This window comes from Rhinolophus hipposideros (assembly GCF_964194185.1).
Source record: "Rhinolophus hipposideros genome assembly, chromosome: 2".
Classification (NCBI taxonomy): domain Eukaryota; kingdom Metazoa; phylum Chordata; class Mammalia; order Chiroptera; family Rhinolophidae; genus Rhinolophus; species Rhinolophus hipposideros.
Genome location: NC_138048.1, coordinates 99,860,787 through 99,884,467, shown reverse-complemented (window position 1 = coordinate 99,884,467; position 23,681 = coordinate 99,860,787). Strand labels below are relative to the sequence as shown.

General features: G+C 43.7%; 1 protein-coding gene across 1 annotated transcript in view; it reads right to left on the bottom strand.

The window, feature by feature from the left end:
- The window catches only part of HUNK (hormonally up-regulated Neu-associated kinase), a 99,964-nt gene that overhangs the window by 58,255 nt on the left and 18,028 nt on the right, over nt 1-23,681 (bottom strand). The window contains exon 2 of the mRNA XM_081065251.1: nt 3,948-4,240. Within this exon, the coding sequence (XP_080921377.1) occupies nt 3,948-4,240 (293 nt within the window). The remainder of the gene's footprint in view (nt 1-3,947; nt 4,241-23,681) is intronic.

Below are 23,681 nucleotides of genomic sequence, written 5' to 3'. Positions count from 1 at the left end.
GATATGTGCTCCAGATATGTGCTCAGTCTCAGGGGAAGGCCCTGGGGTCTCACACAGCCCCTGGATGTGAGCACAAGTTACTCCGCTTTCGTCTGCCTTCCCCTCCCTTCCCTCTCCACAAAAACCTGAAATTTAAAAGAACTTCTTAATACCACCCGGTACAGGTTGTGCCTGCTTCTTGTCAGGCTGACAAGAACAAAGAAGGGGCCCCTCTCTTCCACCGCATTCCTCTAAGCGCACAGGGCCCCTTCCCAATATTGGTGAATGAATAAGGTCATGGCCCTGGGGAGGCTGCGTTGACACACATCCAAGCCCAGGCTCCAGTCCCCTTTGATCATGTGTCTCCCTCTCCTAGTCCTGCGGCCCCATGGCTTGTCTCTTCCTGCTTAGAGATGGCGGTATTGTGTTACCCTGTTTTGTTTTGTCTGTATCGTTTGATTGGACTTTGTTAGTTTGAATGAACAGATGAATCTCAAATTAGCAGAATCAGCGTTCTTGATGATTGATGTTAGGAGTCAACGCTCTATATACAAGAGGCAAATCATCAGATTTTGGCATCCTGCTGGGTGAGCACGTTGGAGAAAAAGGGAAAAAAGAAAAACTCATTAGATTTTAAATGCGGAGTACCTCAGGCAAGGCTAACGTGGAGCAAAGGAGTTAAGACCACATATACTCTGCTTTTGCCAAAGTTAACAGCCCTAGTGTAAGTAAAAGACACAAAAGCTACAGCAGGTCCAGTTTAGGTTCCCTTTTTTTTTTTTCTACTTGTCATATTTACATGATTTTTAAAGATTTGTTTCCTTTAAATGATACTGAAATAGCTCTGGGGAGATAACTAAATACGTAGATTTAATATCACAGGAAAGAGAGCTCTGCTAAGCATCAAGTTGAGGAGACAGAACAATATAAGTATCAGCCTAATGAGGAACTGTGTTTTTAAAGCATCCTCTAACACACGTAACCAAAAGCCCTTTAAATGATACTATGTAGCCACCAAAATTCATCCTAAGTCCTTTTGGATGATCCAATTTGTTTGCTCAGAACCAGCGACAACCCGGCATCTCTGAAATCTCTGATTCGTTTGAAAAAAATTTAGCCTCAAAATAATTTATGAAATTCATTTTACCTTTGCTACATGAAGGCGAAAATTTTCCACCATGGAAAAGGGCTACAGTAAATAGTATGCTTGCACTGAGCCAGATTAATGTGTGCTAAAAATTAGGGGTACGGAATCTTCGAAAGTCAAGACATTCAGTTAGAACCACACATGAGTATATCCCAACCAAACATCTTCATGTGATGTCTCAGCCACCTAGTCAACCCCCGTCCCTGTGTGCTGACACTCATGAACACAATTTCTAGAGAGAAAAATGAAGAATTCCTCTTAAACGACACTTGTGTTTCCAGTCTTCCCTAACTTTCAAAGACCTGAGCCTTAGCCATTATTGGCTTATGAATATATTTCCAAGGAGAGAGCAAGCAGCAGCTCAGAAGAAGAAAAAGGGCACCATCTTTGCTATCAAAACATTACTAAACCCATGCTTTCGACATTCTGACAGTAATTGCGCTGAAAGGGGTTAGTTTTTGTTAAAATTTTTTTAAAGGTGTTGTGGAGAATTTCCTTCAGGAGAGACCAGTAAGCAACACCCAGAGTTCACTTGCTTTTCCTTTGTTGTACTCGAAATCCCAAGAAGCTGAGCACAGGGCGGATTTTTGACAGCACGAGACCCTTGTAATAACACCCAGAGTCCCATGGAAAGCTCTGCCCCCTGGTCCTGTTTTCCACGGCAACCAATAGAGTTGGTAATCCACACCGATTCATCCAGGAGGTTTCTGCCTTTGTCATCCTAATAAACAAAGACAGAAAGCAGGCACACTGACGACCATCATTGTCCTAATAACGGCAGAGCTATGACACAGCAGGCTACACAGGGTATTGTTGGCAAGAGCCAAAAATAGTGTTATTCACTCTGAAATGGCTGACTGTTCCCTTCCTTGCTGATCTAAACTCAAAAGACTTCTAATGAAGCGTGATTTTGTGACAACATGTGTGACTAAAAATATGAATGTGAAGAGGTTCTTTCATTCACCTTGGCGAGGAAACAAGCCGCCTGAACGGTAATGGTGCCTGGTCAAGCCTGGCTCAGAGGACTCCCCCCGCAGTGTCCCCAGGTTTAGGTACGACAGGGGACAGCATCGTGGTGCCAATCCCGTTAGTAAGTTCTATGACTGAAAGGCCTACAGCTGCTTTCCCCACCAATCAGACTGTGAATGACTTTCAAACAGATAAAAGCCACTGTGAGAAGTTGAAGTTTGAAAAAGATGTGTTTCCTTCAGAGGTTAAACATAGAGTTGCCGTATGACCCTGCAATGGCTAAGAGTGGAACACTCCAAGAGAAAAGAAAACATATGTTCACATTATAACTTGTACACAAATGTTCACAGTATCAATTATTCACTCCTGCCAAAAGGTGGAAACAGCCCAAAACGTCCATTTACTGATGACCTGATAAACAAAATGTTGTATAGTCATACAATGGAATACTACTCAGCTATAAAAAAAGAATGAAGTGCTGACAGCTGCAGCAGGGAGGAGTCTTGAAAATATTATGCTAAATGAAAGCGTCCAGTCATGAAAGAGCACATATTGTTTGTTTCCATTTACATGAAATGTGCAGAACAGGCAAATCCATAGTGACACAAAGTAGACCAGTGGTTGCCTGAGGCTGGTAGGAGGGGCGAATGGAGAATGCCTACTAATGGGTACATGGTTTCTTTGCGGGGTGATGAAAATAATCTAAAATTAGATAGTGGCGATAGCTGCACAACTCTGTGAATATACTAAAAAAAACTGAATTGTGTACTTTAAAATGGTGAATTTTATGGTACGTGAATTGTATCTCAATAAAAAAATGTTAAACTTATGAGTATGAATATACACATACAACATATTTTAGGTCTTTATCTTGTTTTTCAAAATGAGAATCCATTAAACACGAGCCCTAAATTTTTTCAGCAACCCAGAGTAATTACTGATTATAATTCCATGAAGGAAGAACTATACATTTATTGGTGAAGTCAACACTTTCTTGGGAGGAAAAGAGGGCACTTTTATTTATTTGTTTATTTATTTATTTATTCATTCATTCATTCATTCATTCATTCCAATTTAGTGTAGCACTAAAAGTAGGCACTCACCACCCACGGCAATATTACTAAGAATAGTGTTTTGCTTCCGTTTCCTTATGGAGCCTTCCTCAGGAGGGAACAGGCTATTTGAAAGAAAACAAGTTTGATTTTCAAAATGATTTGCCTTATGGGGAATACCCCTCACTTTTAAGGGCAAGTTCACAATTCGAATGGTGATTCACTTTAATTGAAGAAAACAGCTATTGAGCAACTACCACAGATAAAGCTAACACAATGAAAGCATCGTCCCTAGCACTAGCTGAAAAACAATCTCATACCATCTTAACACTGATGCCTCGTTCAGGCCCCTGAACAGCTGGTCTCATTATCCCGCAAATAATAAGAACAGCAACCAACACTTACATGGCCCTTACTATGTACCAAACACTGTTCCAAGCTCTTATTAACTCATTACGCTCTCTATATTAACCCTTATACTAACCACAAAACAAGTATCATTATGATTCCCATTTTATAGAAGAAGAGACCAAGGTTCAGAGTGGTTAAGTCACTTGCCCAGGGACACAAAACTATTAAAGGGCAGAGTCAAGATGCAAACCCAGGCACGCTGCCTTCAGAGGCCACTCGTAGAACCCCACATTGACATGAACCCAAGTCACAAAACAGCAGCATGGAACAAAACCACAGAAGAATTGCACACCATGCTGCAACGAGTCAGCCTCGCTTGGAGCATGCTAAAAAGCACAGTGCTGCCCATTCATCACAGTCAGCGACTGTCAGCAAGGTGTGGCCCTTACCTGTGGACCACCCCCACGCGGTGCAGGTGCTCCACGGCAGAGATAAGCTGCCTGATGTATCTGCGGGCTTCAGACTCCTCCAGCCGCTTCTTCTCGTATATCTTGTGCATCAGGTTGCCCCCAGGACACAGCTCCATGACCAGGTAGTAGCTGTTGTCCGTCTCTAAGATATCAAGGAGCTGCGTGATGTTGGGATGGCGGATCATCTGCTGGATCTGCCCCTCTCGCCGAAGGTTTTTGGTGACATAGGTGTCTTTTTTGGCTCTCTTTTTGTCAATGACTTTTATGGCCACCTAAGGAGACACCAAGAACATGGCCGTTGTCAGACACGGAAGGCAAAGATTATTATTCTGACTGATCACAAGAACCCTAGGAAAATACTACTACTTTCAGCACCAGGAGAAAAACATTATCTAAAATAGAATCATGGGGAAAAAAGAAAAATGTGATGTCGGCAAAGATCAAAACATTCGATTACTGAGGCAGAGAGTGAAATTTACTTAAGCAAACTCGAATGGTCATCGGAAGACTATGGGAAGGGTCAGTGTCAAGGGTTGGTTCACCACAGGATGAAATATCAAGTTCTCCTCCAGCAAACGGCTTCTTCCGGCCCCTTCTCAGGCCTCGCCATCATTCCTCCAGCTCTGGTCCCCCCAAGCCTGAACTCCTGACACTGCCAGGCTGCCCCACCTTGAGTTGCAGGGAGTGCTTAGGGAGCGAGGGGATGCAAAGTCCAACGACACAGCACCCTGACTCTCCTCCCCACCCTCTCTCTGCCCTGCGGCAGGGAGGCCCTCAGGCCAGGCTGCCTCTTTCCCTTGGTGAAATAGCACAAAGGTGAACTCTGGGCCATACGTCAGGACCCAGCCTGCTGCTGCTCCATGGCCACATCTCAACTCCCCACTGGATGCTCCTCCTGGGCCACTTCCCCCACTGTCAATGTGTCACACGCACAGACACTCCAGCCTTGCATGAAGGTAGTGTAAAGGGAGGGATGGAAGTACGGAGGGAAGAACAGAGGGAAGGATGGAGCGATGGAAGGGGAGGGAAGATTATCCTTTCCTCCCAAATCTGCACCCCTTCCCAGCTCTCCCCTTTCCTTAGTGGCAGTCACCTGACCCCTCACCAAGTCCTGAAGCACACCACTGTTTTTGCCCTCTTCTTTTCTCACATCTTCACGCCTCTCTCTAAGACCAGCCATTGCTAGCCCGTGGCTTCCTCCTGCTAATTGCCTCTCTCACCTTCCCTTCCTTCTGCTCATGATGCCACCAGTCTGGTTCATTTAGGACCTTGCCTCCTAGTGCTCAGACACACTGTCTCTAAGTGAGACTTGAGCAGACCAAGGGACACCCTTAAACAAGGCTAGAGAGCCACCCGGGTGCAGGATGGAAACAATGGACCTTCCGTTTCTATTTACTTCCTCTTTTTTTACGTATATTGTGTAATTGTTTCATAATGCACTGAATGTATTAATACAGGAGTGTGATATGGGTCAATAGATAAAGTATTAATAAATGATAGGTAGATACATACATACATGTTTTCAGTAAGGGACACAAATGCTGTTTCCTTGACATAGGATTGTGATAAAAAATAAAGTCTGATCCCCAACAGCCATCAATGTCCCACATCTTGTCCCTGATGCCCATCCTGGCTCCTCACAGTCACTCTATACTCTGCCTCAGAATCAATGGGTCTGGAACTCTGATTTCTCTCTGAAAGCTCTTCAGGGTCTCCTGCCTAGAGGGCAAGGTCCACAGCCCTCAGCCCAGCACTCGAGCCTCTGTCTAGCCCCGAATCCTGTCCCCAGGCGGGTCTCCTCACTTTCCCAGAAGACATGTTCTGTTACTCCCCAAGCTTGTATATTCACGCCACTCCCGTCACCCATTCAAATCCCCCACACCTCACCCCCCTCCTTCAGCCGTTAACTCAATTCCTTCCTCCCTTCCAGAGAGAGTCTTTTTAACTCTACTTCCTTATGTTCCCTCCACACTTACCATGTTTCCCTGAAAATAAGACCTAGCCGGACAATCAGCTCTAATGCGTCTTTTGGAGCGAAAATTAACACAAGACCCGGTTTTACATATTATGTAAGGCCAGGTCTTATATTAGAGTAAAATAAGTCCGGGTCTTATATTAATTTTTGCTCCAGAATATGCACTAGAGCTGATGGTCCAACTAGGTCTTATTTTCGGGGAAACACAGTATCATCTGCGATACCATTTAAAGCACTCACCCCTTAAGGCAGGGACCATGCCCCTCTTCACCACACACAATACTTTGTAAACAATAAGTGACAGATAGATTACAAACTGAATGAATCATTGAGAAGCAAAAACAGCTGTAAACAACTTAATCTGTTCTCTCTTCTGGAGAACAGTCGTTTGTTGTTTTTTTCAATTGCAATATAACTGACATATAACATTATATTATTTTAGGTGTACAACAGAACAATTTGATACGTGTATATATTGCAAAATGATTATCACAATAAGGTTAGTTAACATCCATCATCACACAGTTACAAATTTGTATGTGTGTGATGAGAACGTGTAAGATCTGTCTTAGCAACTTTCAAATATACAGTACAGTATCGTTAACTATAGTCACTATGCTGTACATTACATCTCCGAAATTTATTTACCTTATAACTGGAAGTTTGTACCTTTTGACCTCCTAGTTCATTTTAATGGGGATTTTCAGGCACTTAATCCAAAGACACGACAAAGAGGAGACAATCAGCCAATGGGACCAGACAAGCGAGGGTTCTGTACTATCCCAGGTCAATCTAAGGCTGACGCTGTCTGCCCACAGAAGTTAGAGTTAGACTCTGGCTGTAGTTTGGCCCCATCTAGTTCAATAGATGCTAGACTAAAAACTTTAAAAACTGTGCTCATTCATGACCAAAACCCCCCCAAAACACACACACACACACACACACACACACACACACACACACACACACATCCATCAGCTTGTGGGGTGGGGAGAAAGATGGATGCTGAAGAGCACAATTAGATTCCGTCTTTGCTTGAGTCCGTGTTGCAATGTTTTAAAAATTACACCCTTTGGCAGTGAAATTCTTCAAAGTACTATGAATAAACAATAGCCTGAAACCTAGCAGTAAAACGACCTGCCTTTTTTTAAGAGAGCAACAATTATTATGAGGATAATTTATTTAGCTCTTTTATTGCCTGTAGTAGGTTACATAATGCCCCAAAGACATTAAATCCTAAGCCCTGGAACGTGTGACTGTGACCTTATTTGGAAAAAGTAAAGGATTCTGAGATGCGAGTCACTTGCATTATCCAGGTGAGCCCCTATATGTCATCACAAGTGTCCCTATCAAACAGAGGCAGCAGGCCAGTTCACACAGCTACACAGAGGGGAAGGCCAGACCGCGTGAAGAAGGAGGCAGAGATGGCAGCGATAGGCCACCAGCCAAGGAATGTCACCGCCCACAGAAGCTGGCGGAGGCCGAGGACAGACGACCCCAACAGCCACTGCTGGGAGCACGGCCCTGTTGACACCTTGATTTTGGTCCAGCGAAATTGATTTTGGACTTCTGGCCTCCAAAACGCTGAGAGAATAAATTTCTGTTGTTTAAAGCCACCAAGTTTGTGGTAATTTGTTATAGCGGCCACAGGAAGCTAACATACCAAGTGTGTGCCCCACCATCATTTGGTATCTTTGTTCCCAAGTTCTACTGGCTCTGAGAGTCCTGTCTGTGAAAACCCTGAACGTTTCAGCTACCTCACCTGACAGTTTCCTACTATAAAGCTTTGTCTCCATTTTCAAACACCAGCTCTTCACCAGGCTGTTTTCATTCATCCCCTAACTTTATATGTTCTGCATTGACAATACTGAAAAAGGAATGCCATTCTTGGGTACACAAAACTGTTCCATCAACTTCATCTGTAACAACTGAAATGGGAAACACGGAAGTAAAATTAAGGAAAAGGAAATCAATGACCAGCCAAAGGAGGCATCTAATTTAATTTGACAGTAATCAGAGTTTGCAGGCACTGATTCTACAGGGTGATGCCTGGTATGATGGGTCTGTCGTTGAAAAGATAAACTGCTTTAGACAGGAGAGTCTTGAAGAGCAAAATTAAATATGCACACGCTCACTGAGGAGCAAGTACGAGGACCAGACTGGACTCTCAAGCTGGTCCTCAATGTGTAGAGGGGACAGCGGTGTCGGGGAGTGTCTAAGCCTGGATATCATCCTGAGCACATCAAGGAAAACAATTTTGCTGTGAAAGACCAATAAAACAAAGACTCCAGTTCTTCACCAGATCCAAGTTGCAAAGCCTCCTGAAATTTCACAAAGAAATCTGTCTTCAAAGATGGCCCCATATTTCCAAGACAAGGAGCAAAGTCTCGTGGTGTTGGGAAATGTGTAGAGAGAATAACACAGCTCCAACAGATTCTTCACCAGCTTCTCTTGTTAACTGAGAAATTGCATTTCTAACAGTTTGACAACTCCCTCCCTCCTCTCCACCCCCACCCCCACTCCCTCCAAAAAAAACAAAATTAAAAATGCCTACCAATGATGGATAAATTCAGTAAACTAACTTTTAAATAGCTAAGCTCATAAGAAAGAAAAGAAAATCTCCCGAGGCCGAGAGAGAGAGAGAGAGAGAGAGAGAGAGAGAGAGAGAGAGAGACAGAGAGACAGAGAGAGACAGAGACAGACAGACAGACAGACAGAAGGCTAGATCTAAGGAGACTAGGTAGCAGATATGGGGGTAGAAGCATAGAATGAGGAAAAGGGGTGACTGCAGGCAAGGAGACCCTGAGGAAAAACAGGAAGAGCTGCGGGGGTCTGCTGTGCATAGAAGGGGAGCACAGCCCCTCCAACATGGGAAAGGGGGAGCAATGGCAGCAGCGGATCCCACTTCATCAAGAGAGGTGCCATTGGCAGAAAGGAATTCATGCTTATGGCCCCTGCTATGTATTAGGAGAAAAAAATTACGACATAAAGTTGTCCTTAGGATGAGGGTTGCACAGAAGCCTCTGGCCCCAGTCATGGCACACACTTCCATAAATCACTTGGTCCCTACGATAATGTAGGTAAAGCACTTAGCACGATGTCTGGCTCCTTAAATGGACGCTTATTATCATTACCATTTTACTGTCACTGAACCAGCCCGTAGAAAGGGTGAAAAAGCATTCAAGCTTAGTTCAGCTAAGGAAAAATGTGCATTTCCTTGACCTGCAGTGTTAGCATGTTAAAAAGAGAAGCCTGCACGACATTTCAGTGATTTGAGTTCTCTGGAATAGAGTCGCTTTTAATTCCCAAGGCAGTGGTTTAATATCAGTCGAGTCTCTCATCTTCTTTAAATATTGACTTAGTTGAGACTGTCTACACAGGATCAGAGTTAACGGGATTTAAAATTCATCCCTTCATCCTGGATCACCCTTCACTGCCTTTAAAATTCATTACTCTGAACACATCAAGAATTGTTGATGCATTCAATCTCCAAAATGAAAAGGCAGATGTGAAATGGATCTTCCATATGACAGAAGGGAAGAAAAAAAAAAATACTGATCAAAGAGACAACTCTTTAATATTACAAAAGATACATATATGTTATACCCATTATACAACGTGTACTGTGTCTTCAAAAGTTCACAGTCTTTCTTTAATCAAAGCGATTTTACACTGGAATGTCTCAAAGAATCAAGATGCAGAGGAAAGAGTAGGCCCTCATCAACTGAATTTTCTTTTTACATGGAAATTAGCCAAAAAGAGCTCTTTCCAGAACACTTTGGTTTCTTAAGGAATACTGTATGTTAAACTCAAATGAACCTTTTCTGTCTCAGCGAACATTTATTAAGTACCTAAAAGACACTCAACACTTTCTACATGCCAAGTGTACACCATGAAAGAGACATGGGTCATCAGGCCCAATTCTGAGGATAATTCAGATTCTTTACAGTGGTTCAAGATTACTATCTGTTACAGGCTGAACCGTATCCCCCCATCTAACTTCATGTTGAAGTCCTAACCTCCAATGTGACTGTATTTTGAGACAGGGCTTTAGGAGGTAATTAAGGGTAAATGAGGTCATAATGTTGGGAGGAAGGAAAGAAAGAAGGAAGGAAAGAAGGAGGAAAGATCCAACTAGCCTGTTACAGGCAGTCAGTATGATGAGTTCTTTGTCATTTCCACTCCTGCATTGGGTAAGTCTAACCACTGGAGCCTTCCCTTCCCTCAGCTACAACACAGGCAGACCAAGGTCTTTCCTTTCAACCATCAAAATTACAGAATGTGACGCCACCTATGGACATGGTTTCAGCTCATGCATGATTGTGGTGCAAAGATGCACAGGCCCCCTTTGAGAAATGTCACCTTCTCAAACAGGTTCCCTGACCAGCCTAATTACACCTGCACCCATGCCTTCTGCCCCCATCATGGCATTCACAATCCCCCTACTCGATTCTGTTTTTCCACTGGGCTGCAATAGGCCATTCCTTCCTCACAGCACAACACGCTCCCCACTCCAGAACCTTTCCCGGACTCTATGAGCAACCCTGCTGGATCCTTCTCACCCTTGTTCCAGCATCCTCCTACATGAGTGTTCTCATATAAGAGAATAGTCTTATAATAATCCCCTTCCTGACACCAATCCCCATTGTCACTCCTATGGTGGCTCACCCTTGCAAGCCCAGTGCCTAACATAGCATCAGGAACAGAGAAAGAGCTCAAAAAAAGTGTACTGGACGAATGACACAGCCAATGTACGTGCAAGTGATAGAAAGAAGGAAGAGAGGGAGGGAGGTGGAGAGAGTGGAGGGGTGGACGGCTACAGCCATCCCCAGTTGCGTGCATGCCTTGTGGATTCCACTTTGGCCTGGACAGAAGCCAGACACTGAATGCTCAGGCTAGAAAGTAGAAAAGGCGACATTGAACAACGGGCATCGAGGTTGACCCTCTGTGGGTGAGTCAGAGCAGAGAGAGAAATTTAGGATCACTGCCAAGCTAAAGGATGTGGACTGGAGCCCTCATCCACCCTGCTGTAGTGTCCTGCTTCCTCAGAGCCTGGCTGAGAGTTGGGTGAAGTCATAGGGAGAAGAGGTGCTGGAGAGACACGATGACCAGTGTCAAAACGTGTTGCCTGGGGACCCTGGCATTCCATCACAGGAGAAGCCTCATTCTTCCCAGCCACCCCTTGTGCCACCCTAAGTCTCTCTCATCCTAACATCTATTTCTGGGATATGGCCCTGCTGGGTACCCCTTGTCTGAACCATATTGTCTGAACTGTCACCTTCTCCAGTGCCTCCAATCTAGAGGGACAGGAAAGCTCCCAAAAGCAAGAACCAATCTCCACAGTTTCTCCTGGAGGGAGAGCCAAACTCCTGGCGATGCCTGCGCGCCCCCCTGCGCGCCCCCATCCTGCTGCCAGCTCGCTCTCTGACTTCATCTCCCTCCTATTTTCCCATATGAGGGCCATCGCCACAGGCTTATTCCCTCAGCCCCAAGGCTTTGCTGGACCATCACCTCTCAGAGAGGCTTCCCTGACCCACCTATATACAGCTACACTCACCTGGCCCTCACAACCCCCTTACCCCAGTCTACTTTCCTGTAGCACTTATCATCTCTTAAATCCTCCAGAGCTCATTAACTGAGTGTGAAACCTTTCTGACCCCATGGAAACTCTGGAAGGGAGGGGACCGTTCTCTGCCTCCTTCACTGTCCTGCTCTCCGCATCCAGAAGAGTCTCTGTCACAGACACAGCTCTCAATAAATGTCTAGTGAATGAATGTATGAATCCAAGTGCAGTGGAAAGGAAAAGATTCCACTAACTAGATCCAACTCTGTTATGCCCCTTTACCTGCAAATTCATATGTTGAAGACCTAACCTTCAGGGTGACTATTTGGGGATAGGGCTTTTAAAGAGGTGAACACGGTTAAATGAGAAAACAGGGGTGGGTCCCTAATCTAACAGGACTGATGTCTTACAAGAAGAAGAAGAGACACCAGGGACGTGCACACAGAGAGGAAAAGCCACTTGAGGACACCGCGAGAAGGTGGCCATCAGCAAGCCAAGGAGGGAGGCCTCAGGAGAAACCCACCCTGCCGATTCCTTGATCTTGGACTTCCAGCCTCCAGAACTGTGAGACTATAAATTCCTGTTGTTTAAAGTCTATGTCAAAATACCTAGCCGATGGTATTTTGTTAGGGCAGCCCTAGCAAATTATACAGAACCTTTATGAAAGTTATTCGTAATGACAGAATGGCTCGCCCTGTAAATCACATTACAACAAAACAATCTGGGTGACAAGAAGGCTGGGTGAAATGAATTAAGCAGGGGTGAGCTAGGGAGGAGGCCCCAAAAGCCATGAAGAAACTGACAAGGGGCCAAGGTGTCTGGGGCTCCAGGCTCTAACCCCAACGCCTGAACTCGGTGTGAAGGGGCTGAAAACTGTGGGGACTGTCCTGACCCAGGGGGAAGGTTTGAAAATAAATTGGTGTCACGCCTACTTCCAAGAAACAGGATGTGTAAATGCACGCAACGCCTCCCAATGGAACATGCTCCTGTGTGGAAGATACTTATTTAACAGAAACCAGAAAATATCCTTTGCTGGCTTTATAATTAATTTCAGAGTGGTTCCAATTCACAGAGAGTTGATGCTAGATGGCAAACTCACATCGCTGTCTTTTATGGGGGCCCATTAATTGTGTCTATTTATATAGCAGAGCGAGACAGCTTCTGACCCCTGGCTCCCTGCCGGCCACCTCCCACTGCTCCAAGCTAAAATCTGTCTTTTTGTAAATGAGGGGGAAAAAAGTTTCCTTCCCCAGGTTAAACAACAGAGCTCATTAGGACTGTCTTGGTGACAATAACAGCAACCAGCATGGAGTAAATGCAAAAAGCTCAACTCTAGTCAAAGAAGAAACTAAGGTCGGCCGCATGGCAGGGCTGGGAGACCCACCCCATGGAGCTATGAAGCCCCCATCACTGGGATTGTCTGCACCCCGATTCCAGCTCTGATTCTGAAAGCAAATTACAGTCAATACCCTCGAAACACCCTGCTGGTAGGAACCCAGAAACGGGTTCCTGCAAGGGAGGAAAAAAACAAAACGGAGAATATTGAGATAGCAAGGTAGGAGTGCCTGGCAGTTGTGCAACTGTTGGAATTCTTCCCCAAACCCTGCCCAGTTAGTTAGAACACATGTGCTACCTTCGTTGTCAAAATGTATTTATTATCCACAAGGATAAAAGTAACCCCAAATCACTTGCTCAGTACGAATTTACCAAAACCCAGGAATCTAAAGGGGAAAGGAGGTACAAATTAAAGCGGGTAACGCTAGAATCATTTCTTTGGTTTTGGAAAACAGTCAAAAAGGCCCAGCTCGGTAACAGATTACAGATTTTTTGAGACGATGGGGAATTAATTCATCATGGTATTCCCCTCAATGGTTGGCTCCTGAAGTGCCAAAGATATTAAATCAATAAATATGTTGGTTAAAGAACTGAACACCCAACTGTCTCAAATACCTTCACATCTGATCCCCCAGCAGCCTCTTACCACTCCAGTTCTCTTCCAGGTCAGCCCCATTTTTAATTAACCAGGATATAACTCAGTGACAATATAGAGAAGCCTCAAATGACATCATCTAAAAGCAAACAGATCCACAGAATCCAAAAGATAGTGAGTTGGTTATGGTGACTATCCTTACCCCTTGTCAGCCAGCACTGTCAACTTGCTGAGAACAGCAATGTCCTCTTTGCCCAATGGACACCCCAAGTGGACAGCCTGCACCCCAACCCTTCCAACCCATCCTCTCCGTGATCATACTGGTCATCATTTCTCTCTAAAAAAAATCTCTCTCTGTGCTCCTGTCACAGAGACTACCATCATCCCCACCTGTTGATTGGGCAGTTGACTCCCTCCCCCTTGAACCCCCACACACACCCAGCAACCATTCATCAAGTCTCTTCCACGAGGTTCCTTCCTCACCACCCGCATTTCTGCTGGCCAGCCTCCTAGAGGCTTCCCAGAGCTCCCTCAGTCTCCCTGCTTCTCTCTTCTCTGCCTTGAGGCACCAGAGTTTTCTTTCTAAGAATGGCAAGATTATCTTCGGTGCTCAGAAACCTTTAAAAGAAACTCAATTCCCGGACGAGAAATTAAAAATCCTCCATGGTCTGGCACCAGCCCCCCTGACATCATCCCTGATTTTTTTTTTAAACAAAACTTGACTTTGACTAGCTTACATTCTATCAACTTTCGTTTAGTCCAATTGCTTTAAGTCAAATAAAGTTGTCATTCTTTAAATGTTTCCACGTAATAGTCAGTGACACATACAGTCCTTAAGATTTTGTTCATTCTTTGTTATTATTTAACTTTGATTTTTAAAAAAGACACCTAACATAAAATTAACCATTATTAAGTATACAGTTCAGTGGAAGTAAATCACATTGTTGTGCAACCATCACTGCCATCTGTCTCCAGAACTCTTTTCATCTTGCAAACCTGAAACTCTGTACCCGTTAAATACTAACTCCTATGACTCCCTCCCCCCCAGCCCCTGGCAACCGCCATACCAGTCTACTTTCTGTTTTATTTTTTTTAATTTCCCCCTTTTTCCCCAGGCTCTCCACCACCCCACCGCCACCCTCACAACCATCTTTCTATTATTCTCTGTTACTACAAGTTTGGCTTCCCATCCCCCACCCCCGCCAAGATTTCACATGTAAGTGAGATTATGCAATATTTGTCTTTCTGTGTTTGACTTATTTCTCTCAGAATAACATCCTTCAGGTTTGCCCAGGTTGTCACAAATGACAGGGTTTCCTTCTTTCTCATGGCTGAATAATATTCTATTTTATAGTCTAAGTAGAATATAGATCATTTTATTTTATAAATATTTATTTATAAAATATTATATTTTATAAATTAGATAGATAGATAGATAGATAGATAGATAGATAGATAGATAGATAGATAGAGATACATATGTATAAAACATATATATCCATCCACCCATCTATGGGCATTTAGGTTGTTCCCTTATCTTGGCTATTGTGAATAATTCTTAATGACATATTTTACATTCCTTTTTGCATACTACGTCTTTGAAGTCTGATGTGCATTTTACACTTACAGCACATCTCAGTGTGGACCAAACACATTTCCAGTGTTCAACAGCTACATGTGACAACTGGTCAGTGTGGACAGTGTAATCACTTACCCTCTGAGCCCAGGAGCCAGCACACTGCCTGCCTGAGTCAGAGCACTGAACAAAAAAGTGGTGGAAGGAAAGAAGGGAAAGAGGGAGGGAGGAACAGAGGGAGGGGAGCCTGGCTCTATTTTCTCTTCTTCAAACTGTGTATGCGATTACCAACCCTACACAGTTGTAGTGAGAATGGAATCATGCTTTTGGGAAGAAAACCAAGGTCAGAGCCCCAGAACTGAGAAACCCCAGGCAAGAACCTCAACCTCAATAAACATCAGACTGATTGTTCATCAGTAAACTAGGGTAATGATGATGGCCAAGGTACATCACATAAAGTGCTGGACACACTGTGACCATTCATTATAACTGAGCAAATAATAGTGACAACACAGCGGAATAATACAACTGACATATGCAGGTCGTATTCAGGGGCTAAAAGAAAGTGAGTACTCCGGGGAAGAGGGGCTGTCTCCTGGAGACCTCCGAAGCTGAGGAATGTGCACTGCTCAAGGAGGCTAAGAGTTCAGCAGCCCACCCAGATGGGGAAGAGCAAAGGCCTAGGGAGGGAGAGGTAACAGCTGTGCACTAACTGAGCTCAGGAATACCTGACAGCCCTGCGGTCTCCTGCCCCCAGGATTCACAGCGGCTCCTCAATAAACATCTGCAGATGGCTTCCCCATGCCACTTGCACACAGGGCTTCCTTCCTCGCCACTTAAATCACTCATCAAATACCAGGGTAGCCCTGGTGCCTGTGTTCATCAGAAAGGTAAAACCAGGTCTCTTTCCCACTCCGCTCTGATTTATGCATGTACATTGACGGTGTCAGTCTGCACAAAGGCAGAATCTGTGACCCTGCAATGACACCATAAATCCTCCTGGCCTCCGCTCTGCTCGCTGGGAATACTGAATGCTCTGCCTCCACCGACAGCAGATAAGCGCTCTCAGGAAAAGCAAGGAATTCACAAGCAGATAACAAGGGAACTCGGAGGGAGGGGGTGCATGTTTGCACGCATGTGTGCATGGGGTGGGGGCTGCATGGAGATTGCTTTGGTGAAACCATAACATTGAGCACTTGATTCCCTTATCTTTTTTTTTTTTTTGATACAGGTTGTTTTTCAATCATTTTAATGAACATCTCCCAGGGTCTGACTTTGCAAGGGCTGCCTTAACAAAGTACCACAGGCTGTGTGGCTGAAACAACAGAAATTTTTTTCTCCCAGTTCTGGAGACTAGAGTCTGAGATCAAGGTGATGACAGGGTTGGTTCCTTCTGAGACCTCTCTCTTTGAATTGTAGATGGCCACCTTCTCCCTGTGTCTTCACGTGGTCTTCCTTCTGTGCATATCTGTATCCTAATCTCTTCTCCTTATAAGGACACCAGGCAGATTGGGTTCGGGCCCACCCTGTGACCTCATTTAAATCTAATCACCTCTTTAAAGACCCTATCTCCAAATATAGTCACATTCTGAGCTACTAGGGGTTAGGATTTCAACATAGGAATTTTGGCAGGACATAACTTGGTCTATAACACACAGTAAAACTCACAAATTTTAGTAATAAGAAAGAAAACAACGAATCTAAAGGAGAAGCGACTCACCAACACTCCCAAGTGTAAACAATGTGACTTGAGTAAACTGAACTCCAAAAATCTGTGCTATGAGTTTCTTTTTACCTCTGTCACCTCTTTTCCCTGCTTATAAATTTCAATATACTTACTATTTTAAGTTATTAAGTTTTTATACAAATAAGCATATCTGTTGCATCTTAATTTTGGACATCTACTTCCTGCTTATCTTGGAACAAGAAGGCCGCCATCTTTTTTATTTGCATTTGTCACCTTGGGTTGCTTTTTTTAACCTGCTTTTAGTGATGCATATTTAGGAAACACTACATAAATATGCTTTCTACTCTTTACCATTTGTTCAACCATTTGAAGTTTAGCAAAAAGTAAACAGAGACAGAAAGGGGCCTCAAGAGCAGACCCAAAAAGATTTCCTGAAGTACATCCATGTTAAAAATCTGGCAAGATTTCAATATTTGAACTTAAAAAGCCAATAAATCCTTTGTGGTGAATAGTCGTGATGTGAATACTGGACAGAAATCTGTGACTAACTGCTTAGTTTACAGGAAAAGGGGGTCTCGAGATGGTTCTAAGAAGAAACAGATTTGGTTTTTGGCTTCCTCTTCCATAAAAAGGTCTTTAAAACTCTTGCAGTAACTTCAACTATCCGGTGAAAACTTCACACCCACCCCTAAAGAGACCATTTTTCCCATTGATATTTTTTAACTTTCTTAAATGGTATCATGACTTAAGGGTAACACTGCCCAAATCAGCTCTCAAAAAGAAAGAGGAAACCAACCATCTTTAATCCATATTGCTCATCCCATTAGATACCATCTGAGTATGTTTTAGAAAGACTAACTTAAAACATTTCTCTTATTTTCTCGAAAATCTTTCTCATCTTGCAAAAGTGCAATTTTCTTAGCACAATCCCTCTGAAAATTTGACCATTTAAGACTGGATTGGGCATTTAGTTTTGTTTCCATTCATGGGAGGGGGTAAACTATATTTGGTAGAGGTTTGGGGACTTCCCCAGGGTGACACAGGCAGTGTGGCAATTCCCAGACTGGAACACAATTATTCCAATTCTACCCAGGATACCAACATTCAGAATTCTTTTAAAACATAGACATTTTATTCGTCATTTAGTCAACTGCCTGCTGTAAAGGTAATTTTGTTGGCAAGAATCAGTTCACCTGTTTGTCCAAGAATTGAAATTATTTTCAAGTCAACACTATTTTCAGTAACTAGCAAATATATTTTTTTTACTATTCGAATGGTGAAGAGGTAATAAACAATATAAGTTATACACATACAGCAACATGAATATTTCTAGAATTGAGTTCAATAAAAGAATTATGTTTCCTACTTAAAAGAATGTGATCATTAACTATGAAAATACATTTTAAATTCTGAGATAACTTTTTATTCTTTTTGGTGGCGGGGGGAGTTACCTGTGAATGGAGTTATTATTCTCAGTTTATGATTTCCTATCCTACGGGGTCCCATACTATAGATTTGAGTCAAGCACTCAAATAGTTATCCATTTCTTCTATCAAAATTAATGGAGCTTAGTTGTGTCAAAATCAAGCTGGGAAGATTTTAAAGTGTCTGTCGTAGGAGACAAGATTTACTGGCTACAAATCCTACCTCCTCCCTCCACAAAAAAAAAAAAAAAGACACTTTGATTAGTATCGTATTTTTTAAGTGAATCAATAGTGATAATCTCATTATACTGAACATATTTTTATCATTACATAAAGAAAAGATTAACGAATAATATGAGCAGTATTAAAAGTTCGTACTGTAATTAGGCATGAGTCTCCATGATCCAGATAAATCAGTCAATCAATCAATGTAGACGACTTCAGCTATGTAAATATTCAAACTGGCTGGGGCTCCATTTAGTGATTTAAATTATCTAGTTTAGTTGTCTCTAAACACAAAATTAATGAGCTAGTTAAACAATTGCCATTTCTTTTGTCAGCTGCATAGTGTGAAAACAAATAAAAAAGGCACACGTATGGCCCCGTCACCATGCCACATAAATCTCAAATGGAACTAGTCCCATGTATTAAGCACTTGACAAAGCAAGACATTTTTTGTGTGTTGTCCCGTGTAACTCCCACAACCCTATGAAGAAGATCCTATTATCTTCCCTTTTTATAAGAGGGGAAACTCTTACTTTACACAGATTAGGAAACGTGCCCAAAGGTTGCCCGGCTGGGACGTGATGCAGCCTGGATTTGACTCTCAACGCACAGCTAAGCTACTTCTTGCCATGGCTGCCCAAGTGCGTTGTTTAATTATGACAGACGGCCAAATCAGGTAATTCAATGTAACCAAGAGAAACAAAAACAAAACAACTTATCTTACTTTCCACAATGGTCACTTTAAAAGCATCATTTCCAAATGTGTGCGTCAGTCCCCTGCCAAATGAGACATCCTGTGCCATATGTACGAGCACAGAGAAAGTAGTCCCGTGACACCGAGGATCAGAACTGACTTAACAGAGGAAGGCACAGCCCAGGCAGGACAGTGGAAACAGAAGAGGGCGAGTCACAAGTTGCAGCATTAGCTAAACATGGATGTGACGGCTGCTAGGTCCCTGGGATCTCAGAACCTTCCTCAGAGAGGGCCTCCCAATCCCTTCTGACCAGATGAGCAGGGCTGACCCCTGCCTGCATCCCCAGGCCAGGCTGGTCGCTCTTGCCACCAGCCTGAGGCCTCCAAAAACTGCTGGCACTGTATCAACAGTCAGGTGTACAGACCCAGAATTGTTTTTACAGGGACTAGAGGGGAACAGTGCAAATGGAGATGGTTACCCTCTCCTCCTCATCTCCTTCACCTCTGAGGGAGCACCGCTCTGCCCTGGCAAATCCCAGAGGCTGACCCAAGTCACCCCAGCAAACACACCCTAGGCTCTGTGGGAAAGCCAGGGCTTACTTAGTACTTCTCATGGGTTGAATTGTGTCCCCCAAAAAATTTCATGCTGAAGTTCTAACCCCTGTACCTCAGAATGTGACCTGCTTTGGAAGCAGATGTAATTAGTTAAGACAAGGTCACTAGGGTGACCCCCAATCCAATAGGACCGTCACCCTTATAAAAATTGGAAACCTGGACATAGATGCAGATGGGGAGAACGCCATGTGAAGACTAGAGTTATACTGCCTGCCACAAGCCAAGAATGACCAGAACCTAGGAGAGAGGCCTGGAACACATCCTTCTTTAGAGACTTCAGAGGGAGCACACCCCTGCCAACACCTTTATTTTGAACTTCTGGCCCCCAGAACTGTGAGACGATAAATTTCTGTTGCTCTAAGCCACCCAGGTTATAGTACTTTGTTACGGCCGCCCCAGGGAACCAACACAGTACTCTGGGCCTACCAGCATCTGGTCCATCCCGAAACTCAGGGCAATTCTTTCCCACCACTTCCAGTCCATCAGGAAGTTAAAAATAAACCACAATAAACCCGCGCTGACTTTAGATAAAGGCTGATTTCCAGAGTACTGATTAACCCAGGTATCACACAGGGCTCAGCAGAGTGATGTTGTCAAGGCAGCCAGACTCAAAGAGGAAACCTTTGGACCATGACAAAGCCTCAGACGTGCAGCCAGAGCTTCCACAGGAAGACCCTTGTGCTACCAAATTGTCCAAGCACCAGTATTTGTGACACATCAGGACAGGCACAGATGAGTATCTTTTAAACATGACTGGAACCTAGATCTACCCTGAATGATCCTACAAACTGGTGAGGATTCTAACACATGCTCTCTAATGCCTAAGATGTCACGTGGATGAGAGGAGACAGAGAAGCGGGAGAAATGGCTTCAGGCTGGGCAGATCAGGGCAGACTTCATGCAAAAATGGGGCGTTCCAGCGGGCCTAGAAAGATGGGCCTGCAGGGGCACCAGCGGGGGCAGAGACATACCAGCAGGACCCCACAAAGGACAGAGACCCCGAGGACAGAGAACCCGCCTTGCCTGGGCTGACACAAACGGTGGTGGGAGAAAAACTAGAACATAGCCTGGGGACTGATCACAGAGAGTCCGGAATACAGGGGATGGAACTTGGAATTTTCCCCGTAGGTAACAGGGAACCAACCAATCAAGGTTTTTGTTTTTTTGTTGTTTTTTTTAGTAGGCCTATAACATGATTATAGAGTTCATTTCTAGATGGTTAGGATGGATGACGGCTGTGAGAAACTGGGGATGGGGAGGATTAATGAGCACTAAACCAAAATGTGGCAAAGGGACTAGTCAGCAGGAGATGAAATAAAAAATCAACTCGGAGGTGGAACTCACAGGAGCTGCAAATAACCCAACAGGAGCTAAGGAAATGAGATGGTGCCAAAACTCGGAGCAGGAATAGTAGGGAAGACAAAGAAGGTAATCGGGAGACGCAGTGGTTCATGGTGGGAGGCAATGAATGAGGTTTGAAATGTATTAGGGTTTGAACTGTGTTCCCTCAAAAAGCTATGCTGAAGTGCTAATGCTCAGGACCTCAGAATGGGACTTTATTTGGAAATAGAGTCATTGCAGATGTACTTAGTTCAGGAAAGATGAGGTCCTACAGGGGTAGGAAGGGTCCCTAATCCAATATGGCTGGTGTCCTTACAAGAAGAGAAGAGACACAAGGAGAACGCCTATGAAAAGAGGCAGAGATTGGAGAGACATAGATACAAGCCACAAAACACCAAACACTTCTGGCAAACCACCAGAAGCCAGGAAGACGCAAGGAAGAATTCCACTACGGTTTCATAGGGTGTGTTTCCCTGCTGACACCTTGAGTTCAGATTTCTGGTCTCCAGGACTGTGGAGGCAACGAGTTTCTGTTGTTTTTAGCCATCTCGTTTGCGATACTTTAAGGCAGGCCCAGGAAACAGGTACAGAATATAAAGACAGGAGATCAAGGTAAGGCTAGTTCCGGGGAGGTAATCAGTGTCGGCTTGAAGATGATATCCTCCATAGCAGCAAGTGTGGAATAAGCTTTTCCGTTACACTTACATACCTATCCAGAACAGTAGAAGATGAGGTGATAACTTAAAAGCAACTTCTAATCATTGAAACTGTTTCCACTCTAACATACATTATAAATGTTTGTAACATTAAGCCATAAAAGGGAATAACTTCCCCAATGGTCTTCCTCCAGAGCCTCCTAACAACTATTTAGGCATATTGATTGGATGCTTTGTGGATATTAAAGGCTTCACTTTCTTTTTTTTCTTTTTTCTTTTTTTAATTCATAGGTTCTTTTTAATCTGTTCTCTTTTGGTTTATTTTGGTGTGTTCGTTTTGTTTTGTTTTGTTTTCAGTTTAAGGCTTCACTTTCAAATCAGTCTCTTTTAGGATCAGCAGAAACTGCCCCTTCCCTCAAAGTTCTGGAACTCATTGCTTCACACAGGGCTAGTGTGACATTTATCACCTTCTCTTCACACTTCTGGAAGCCTCTACCCTCCCCCTCCCGTCTCACCTTTCCCTACAGCGACGTTCAACAGGGGTAATGAAAAGACAGAAGACAGTATCCCAAAGTCTAGAAGAAAAGAAAGCTTGCAAAACACATATTCAATACACTTCCTTTTGCCCTAATTAAACACTAAAATGTAAATCTTGTCCTGATAATAACCATGAGACATAAAATGGTTTTGCCAGGTGGGGATTCACCCCAGGGCACGTGGATGAACAATAAGGCTGAGAAATTCTGCCCTGTGCCACTCACTTCTGTGCCTTCCCACGGAAGCCATCGTGCCGGGGAGTGGGGGAGGGGCAGAACTCAGGGGTGTGTGTCCAGGATCCCACATCTTCTCTGACAATCATCAGCACAACCACCTGCATTTCTACAACATCTCTCCCTGCTTCTCTCCCCAAATTAACTATCACTCCACTATGAGTACTAAGCTAACAGTGCCTAGCATCTCAGAAGGAGTGGAACAGGTTGAGTGTCTCAGAAAGCTAGAAAACCGGGGACAGAGAGGATGACACTCCATGGAAGGTCCAGGCAGCGCTCTCTACCGGAAGCCCATGGAACACCAACGCCCAGGCAGTGTATATTTTGGCCCAGAGTGCCCCATCTCCTTCACTGTCCCCATGATCTTGCCTATCTCTTGCTCTTTACTTCAGGGCTAGTGAGTGAACGAGACAGGGCAAGGAGGAGAAAAACCCTAACACGATGCTATGGGTTGAATTGTGTCCAATTGTGTCCAAAAGATACTGAAGTCCTAACCCGTGAATGTGACCCTTATTTGAAAATAGGGTCTTTGCAGATGCTCAAGTTGAGATGAAGTCATTAGGAGGATGAGCCCTAATCTAATATGACTGTGTCCTTATAAAAAGGAGAAATTTGGACAGAGAGACAGGCACACATGGAGGGAAGATGCAGGGAAAATGCCATCTATAAGCCAAGAAACGCCTGAAGCCACCAGAACTTAGTAGGAGAGAGGCCTGGAACAAATTCTTTCCTCACAGCCTCAGGAGGAACCAACCCTGCCAACACCTTGATTTTAGACTTCCAGCCTCCAGAACTGTGAGACGGTAACTTTCAATTGATTAAGCCCCCCAGTCTGTGCTCCTTTGTTACAGCAACCCTCGCAAACTAGTACACATGACAACATGCTATTGTCATTCGTAACGTTTTCAGTGTAAACATTTTAAGAGGTACAGAGAATAGCCATTTGGGTTCCCACAAATCATATGCAAATTATTCATAAGCCACGTGTTAATATTCTATAAACAAACAAAATATAAGTACCTTTGTGAATAGTCCTCCTAATTTCATATACCTAAATGTGTCCCTTAAGAAATTCTAGTAGAAATGTAAAATGCTTTATTCTTTATTCTAAAGGCTGTAAAAATAAATACAGCAAGGAAATGGAAACCCCTGCTGGGATTAAATATTTTCAAAGAGGGATTTTTAAATGTGATTGATCGATTGATTGATTGATGGATTGATTGACTTTGTTATTCTCACATGGAATTAGACAGCACG